General features: G+C 39.2%; 1 protein-coding gene across 7 annotated transcripts; it reads left to right on the plus strand.

Moving 5' to 3' along the window:
• Positions 1–704: 704 nt before the first annotated feature.
• LOC133706669 (flavonoid 3'-monooxygenase CYP75B137-like) lies at positions 705–6637 on the plus strand. 7 transcript variants are annotated; one of them, XM_062132211.1, is made up of 8 exons: positions 705–1970; positions 2826–4207; positions 4358–4450; positions 4540–4605; positions 5247–5498; positions 5594–5744; positions 5940–6050; positions 6326–6637. In XM_062132211.1, the coding sequence occupies exons 1-2, from the start codon at positions 996–998 to the stop codon at positions 3447–3449; spliced, it is 1599 nt and encodes a 532-aa protein (XP_061988195.1). In that variant the 5' UTR covers positions 705–995; the 3' UTR covers positions 3450–4207; positions 4358–4450; positions 4540–4605; positions 5247–5498; positions 5594–5744; positions 5940–6050; positions 6326–6637. The 7 variants fall into 7 exon arrangements, with proteins under 7 accessions (XP_061988195.1, XP_061988194.1, XP_061988197.1 ...); XM_062132210.1 differs by having other exon boundaries at positions 5611–5744; XM_062132213.1 differs by having other exon boundaries at positions 5247–5380.
• Positions 6638–7362: the final 725 nt, after the last annotated feature.

Consider the following 7362-nt stretch of genomic DNA (forward strand, 5'->3'; position numbering starts at 1 on the left):
GTGATTGCTTTCTCTAGGTTTGGCGCGCTTAGTGGGATGCTGGGTTCGGTGCCGAAGCAGCCTGTTACGGCTTGGAGACTGCGCGGCAGGGCGCGACGGACTGGAGGCATGGATAGTGGCGGCGGGATCTGGCAGAGCTGCCCAGAAAACTGGTCATAGTGGAGATGGTGGCTGGGCTTGTCTCAGCCATTCCAGCTGGCCATGCATTGATCTTTCTTTTGGGACTGCCCTTTTGGGCTCGGTTAATTGGACTGGGGTGCTTTGCCCTAGACCCATTCTTATGTTTTTAGTTTTTCTAATTACAATAATTTCCTTGACGTCTCTCTAGCGCTTCTGGAGTAGTACCAAAGGAGGGTCTCCATTACCTCTACGTGTTTGAATGTATAATGAGTATGTCTATTTCTATGTACCACTTGTGGGTATTACCACTATCTTCTTGTCTGTCTATGCCTAAAATGACAGCGGAAAGATATATAACGACTTATTCTGACTTGTGATGAATAATTGAATATACTATTTTCCCTTGATTAAAAAAAAAAAAAAAAACTTTTGTCAATCTACCGGGATTCACCAAAAACGAAATAACAAATCCTCGTGTGTGTACTAGATCAATTATTGAGCTACTAGGAATATAAATTAGTGGTGTAATGGTGTATAGTTATTAATCTACTAGATCAATTATTGAGCTATTAGGGATCGATATAAGTTAATAATATCTGGAAAAGGACCGGATCGTTGACACCGAAGAAGTGACGCACACTAACGCATCCTCACCTTCCTCCGGCTTACCACCGGCAGTCTGCTCGGTGATGGTTATATATTATCTAATTATATGCGTGAAAAGATACTTAGGAGATTAGCTAGCCGGCTTAACCGGTCTTGCTAGATGCCTTTTGTCTTGAGCATTGGGTATGAAACTGTTATCTCTTTATAAATAAAGGAAGTTCCCCACTACTGTATCACGACTCACGAGCACCATTGCAGTTGGAAGCAAAATGCCACACTCTTATGGATTCTTCATGGAATCCAGTTCCTTATCCTCACTGTGGTCGGAAACCAACAGCGGGAGTTGGGGAGTGTTCTTGACTCTCTCGGCAATTTTTGCTGCATTTTTTTACGCATGGAGTTGCATGAGAGAATCCAAGAGTAGCAGAATGTCGCCGCCGTTGCCTCCTGGTCCCCGTGGCCTCCCACTGGTTGGTAACCTTCTGTCCCTTGACCCCGAGCTCCACTCCTACTTTGCTGGCCTAGCCAAAACCTACGGCCCAATCTTTAAGCTCCGACTGGGTACCAGGCTCTGCGTCGTAATAGCCTCCCCTTCCATCGCTCGAGAGGTCCTCAAGGACCATGACGCCACGTTCGCCAATCGCGGCGTCAATGTTGCAGCTGGGGACGTCGCACTCTACGGCGGGGCAGATATAGTTTTTGCCCCGTACGGGCCGGAGTGGCGAATGATGAGGAAAGTGTGCGCGCTCAAGATGCTTAGCAACACCGCCTTGGACTCGGTTCAAGAACTGCGCCACAAGCAAGTCCGAAAAGCTGTGGGTTACTTCTATAGTCGGGTCGGGTCCCCCGTCGACGTTGGTGAGCAACTTTTCGTGGCCATTCTCAATCTTACCACCAACATGTTATGGGGTGGCACCATGGAGGAGGAGGGGGTCGGGGCTGGGGTTTTGGCCGAGTTTAGGGAAGCAATGAGGGACATCGCGGAGCTTTCTGGGAAACCCAATATTTCGGAACTTTATCCGGGTTTGGCCCGGTTTGATTTGCAGGGCATAGCGAAGCAGATGAAGGATGTGGAGCTTAGGTTTGATAGGATTTTTGAGAAAGTTATCAATCAAAGGTTGACGATGCAGAAAGAAGGCGCGAAAGAGAGCAATGATTTCTTGACATTTCTATTGCGATCTATAGATGAAGGAGGAGACGGCAAAACTCCTCTGACCATGACACATCTCAAAGCCATGCTCTTGGTACGTTATTAAACTCCACACTAGCATTTCTATATTTTTTTTTGTGTGGTTTCATGTACATGAACTAGCCTCATGTCCGTCTTATGCGCATTTTTTTTAATATTTTGTTTTAAGTAGGAAAATATTGAGAGAACGAATATTTTTTCTGGCCTGAGTAATATTAATATATCGACATGATATTCTTAAAAAAAAAAAAATATTGAGAGAATAAAATTATCTAGGATGTACCCTTTCATGGTTCAGTTGGTAGTTTTAATGGCATAGTAGTTTTTGCGTGTTTTATTTTTTGTTTATTTAATTATATTATTTGAAATTTTTCTTAGAAAATATCAAGTCAGTGAGGTTAACCCTTTGACCCCAAACCACTGCTACCATTTATAATTTTATCGTAGCAAAGATTAATGTAATTTTCTACTAGTCTCATTAATTGGCTGTATATTTTGTTTGAGATTTTTTTTTTTAAAGATAATTTCTTTGGATGGTTCTAAAATTTTGTATTTGGACCAAGTCCTCCAAATTTTGAAGCAATTGGTCATCTCAACTACTTTAATTTGAGAAAAGAAAGAGATCCATCTATTAAAAAAATAAATAAATTCATATATCAAATTTGGAAGTTTGAAACTCTGAATAGAACTACTCAATCTCTTTTCCTCTTCAAACTACAACAAAAAAAATAATACAAAATAAAAAAAATGTAAACTTTAGTTTCACTCTGCTCACACGTCTGGTACATACCTCCCACGTTCTGGTCAATATTTTCTTTTCTGTTTTTCAAATATTTATAATTATCGTTTTTATCCATTATATATTATACATTATATATATTCTTAGATTATTTCCTACTGATTTGGACAGGATATGGTTGTGGGTAGTACTGACACATCCGCCACCACAATTGAGTTTGCAATGGCTGAAATTATGAACAAACCAGTGGTGTTACAGAAAGCCCAGAAAGAATTAGACGTTGTAGTTGGGAAAGACAGTATTGTACAAGAGTCTCATATTCACAAACTACCATACTTGGATGCTGTGATGAAAGAAACTCTGCGCTTGCACCCAGCCTTGCCTGTATTAATTCCACATTGTCCAAGTGAAACATGCACTGTGGGAGGTTATACCATTCCAAAGGGGTCTAGGATTTTTGTTAATGTGTGGGATATCCATAGAGACTCTTCTAACTGGAAAAACCCATTAGAGTTTAATCCAGAGAGGTTCTTGAATGGTAAGTATGACTACACTGGAAGTGACTTCAACTATTTTCCATTTGGGAGTGGAAAAAGAATATGTCCAGGGATAGCAACGGCAGAGAGGCTTGTCATGCATTTACTTGCATCACTGTTGCATTCTTTTGACTGGAAACTACCACAAGGACAGACGAAGTTAGATGTTTCCGAGAAGTTTGGCCTTGTGATGAAGAAGAAGGTACCTATGGTTGCCATCCCAACTCCAAGGTTATTGGATTCAGAACTTTATCAGTAAGGTGCCTACAAGCTAGGTTAGCTAGCTATCTTATCAAGAATGCGCGCTTTTGATGGTACATGTGAACTAGTACTTATTCTGTTAGGTAAAATTACAAGGTCTAGCTTGTTCACCTAGGTGGTGATGTAAATCAAAAATTTCTCTTACAATCACTACAAGAAAACTGATCATTCACGACGCTGAATTTATGGCGTGCATTAAATGCATGCCGTAAATGATACTCATTCACGGCGTGCATTGAATGTGCGCCGTGAAACTTGCATTTTTAAATAATAAAGCAAAGCGTACAGTGAAAGCATGCCGTGTTTGTTATTGTGCAAATGTTTATTACGACGCGTTTGGAGTATTGCCGTCTTTGTGTAATCAAAACAGCTACGAAATTTGGCCAAAATTAAAGTTAAATCTCCTTCTCAGTCCATCCCTCACTCTTATCTTTCTCTCTCCGTCGAGAAATCTCAAACCATTACCAGCTCCTCCGCCAAAATCAAGTCACTCTCTGTCTCCGAGATCACACCCCCTCAGCTCTCCAACCTCTCAATTGTCAAATCCGCCTCCACCTTCTCCTTCGCCTCCGCCTTCGCTAGTGAGCCATCGGAGGCGGAGCTCCATAAGTTCGGTGTCTCCGACGATATCAGAGCCTTTGTCAAGGGATTCACTTCCGAATTTTTTGATTCGGTTATTCAAATGCGCACCGTTTCGATCGAATAGTCGACTCTCTAATCCTTGATGCTCTGCACTTCGCTCCTCGCAGCTCATCGGTCAGTAATCTAGGGTTTTCAATTTGAATTTTTCATTTTGAATTTTTGAATTTGATCCCAACGATCATTCAATTCAATCCATATGTATACGTTATTTGCTCGATTTGGATATGTATATCAGTTTGATCTGATTCTTGTTAATTGGAGTAGATGGCGTAGGATTTGATTAAATTTGCGATCACCAGGGATATTAAAACAGTGATCAAGAGTTTGTCTGTGATGGCAAAGACGACTCTTCCAGTGGTACATACATACACTCTCTCTCTGTTTCTCTAACCAACTCTCAATTTTAGTGAAATTTTGACTTACTGGGTGGGTGTTGTTATTTGCAGGTGAGGAAAACATAGAGACCCAGCAAAGCTTCGTAGAGTTAGAGGAAGCATCAGTTTCCTGGAATGGTAAATATCTATTCTTTTTTTGTCAGGTCAACACCCAGAAACGTAATTTTGACTTTCATAGGTCCATTTGTAAACTTGTATTGATATTTATAATGTCAGAGTTGATCTTTCCCTATTGAAAGTTTTGAGCTTGAATGATGGAATGTGTGAGCTTCCACTTTAAATTTCTATGGCTGGTGACAAGCAAATGCTTTTCATGAGCTGTTTAGGAGTAATATAGTACATTTGAGCTTTGGTAGTGACAGAATGTGGAAGCTGTGCAATGAAATTTGCAAATTTGTGAAGAGTTTACATGTTCTATTCCTGTTTAGAAACAAACTTTAACTTCATACTTATCTGGTGTTTAATGGAGGAATCAAATATATAGACGAGCATGTATGTATTCAACTGTATTTAATTGGATACTTAGTGATGCATTTACTTACATAGTAGCAGCAGCTCTTCTACAAGAGTTATTTTGACCTTTTCCCCCTGGGTTTTTTTCGTTCTTCCCGAGTATTTCTTAGAAGGTTGTGGCACTTAAAATTCTGTATTTGATTTCTATTTTTCAGTGTATTTCTCCTGGTCTTTGTTATTCCTTGGCCTCTAGAGTTTGAATCTCAAATTATTGAAATAAATATGTGAATCTTGGCTTGTTCCAGGAGTTGATCGTTCGAGAATTTTCATTTCATCAGCTGAATGCCAATTTACTCTGGCCGGGGACATTTGCATTTGCAGAATGGTTAATTCAAAACAGGTCATTGATTGAGGGACAACATTGTATTGAACTGGGCAGGTCTTTCTCAAAGCTTTGACATCCATTTGTTAGTGGAATCATCCACTCCTGGCCAGGCATAGACAATAATACTTGAATGCATTATTTTTTTCTCTTGCTTTGACCTCGGGGCTCCCAAGTAATAATCGCATTATGTTAATACTATCTTTTTAAATATATGGTATACCTTCCTTTTGTTGTTTGTAAGATGAAGTTTTGTTTACCTGCCGGTAGTTCGACTGATTTTTCAGGAAAACCTTTGCAAAGATGTATGCAATGTCTTCTCATGAACCCTAGATACAGAGTGTAACATTACTGTTTTCTGTTTTCTACTTCTTTGTCTGTGATGGCGTAGATGGCCCCTGTGTTCGCAAATTCAATCAAGGTACAAGAGTTTCTGTACTTTATTTATGTGTATGTTTATACAAACAAATTAGCTGATTCTTAGTTTAGTATCTGTGTATATATAGTAACAGTTAGACTATTCATGGTGTGAGTCTCGCTCCATAATAGACAAACACACGTATATGAGAATTTAATGGCTGCCTCATTTATTTGGTTCTTGTTTTTGTTGATGCAGTGGGGTTGACAATTCGGGCAAGACTAGGATTGTGCTCACGATTAATGGGGAGGACACCAGCCTTGTCACTCCCACTCTCGACTTCAACATCAACACCCTCACTTACCAAAAGTAACTTCTTTCTTTTATGCAACACTAGCAATGATTTCGGTTTATTGAATTTGTATTTATTTGATTTTGGTATATGGGATGTGGGGGGTCAAAATACAATACCATCTTATTGGAGAAACTATTTTGAACACCAGCCTTGTCCTCCTCCTGATCTTTTTTTTTTTTTTGAGAATTGAGAGCTTTGCATTCTCAGTAAATTCTATGAAATAACTTCAGGGTTAAACTGAAATAGTAAATTTTGTAGCTCTTTATTAATGTCATTCAATATTGTCCAGCTCCAACTTCAATGGGGAAACAAAAGGCATCCGTAAGTGTTGAATTTATCATGAAGATCCAAGTAAAGCTGTTCTTTTAAGACACAAGATGTATTTGAAGTGGAATGTGCAGTGAACGGTTGAAGCAATCCACCCCAATGGCTTTACACTACCACTTTAGGTTCATTTTATTTGTATTGGTTTTGCTAAAAGCTTCATTTGTTATTGCTTCCACAACATTTGTTTGTATACTGCTCAACTTTTTATACAAGTGAATGTTCTCTTATGAAATTGCAACAAGCAAAGAATTAGACAGATTTGTTATTCTTTTTATTTATAGTGTTTCTGGGTGACATTGGAACAACAGAGAATTTTTTTTTATTTAAAAAAAATTGAATTTACGGCGTGCCAAGCATGCCTTAAACCAAAATTTACGGCATGCTTTTGGGTCATTTACGGCGCGCGTACTAAATTTTACGGCGTGCATACCAAATTTTACGGCATGCTTTTGGGTCATTTACGGCGTGCAAAATGCACGCCGTAAAAAGATAAAAAAATTCCTTTTTTTACGACGCGGTCTATAAGGGCGCATTTTTGCCCGGATTTTCACGTACTAAATTGTCATTTACTGCGTGTTTTACACGTCGTAAATGGCTTGTTTTCCTATAGTGAATCAAATTATCATAAAAAAAATGATTGATGACCTTTTCTTTGTTCTCTCAAGCTAATTTGCTTTATCACCTTTTTGTCATTCAACAATATTGTTTACTTAGTCAATAACTGACTGACCAAATTTTATGAATATAACATTGGTAGATCAATATCCTAGATTGGACAACCCTTGCCTAGGCCAACATAAGGGCCAGAAGAAGTCTGAAGCCTTAATTTGGCCTAGCTAGGCAAAAGTTGTCGCTCGATTTAACAAGTGTCGGGCAATTTTTAATCGGGATTGTACGGAAATATAATCATGATTGTGGAACCCAAAATACTTGTCTCTTTTTCTATGTAAGTGAGACTAGGCCCAAAGAACCCCGAAGAACAATAAGTCTTAGGGAATT

Source organism: Rosa rugosa, chromosome 4, assembly GCF_958449725.1.
Source record: "Rosa rugosa chromosome 4, drRosRugo1.1, whole genome shotgun sequence".
NCBI lineage: Eukaryota > Viridiplantae > Streptophyta > Magnoliopsida > Rosales > Rosaceae > Rosa > Rosa rugosa.

Coding starts and splice junctions, on each gene's coding strand:
- LOC133706669 (XM_062132209.1), top strand. CDS start 996: ATGCCACACTCTTATGGATTCTTCATGGAATCCAGTTCCTTATCCTCA. Junction 1,971..2,825: donor ATCTCAAAGCCATGCTCTTG/GTACGTTATTAA, acceptor TGATTTGGACAG/GATATGGTTGTGGGTAGTAC.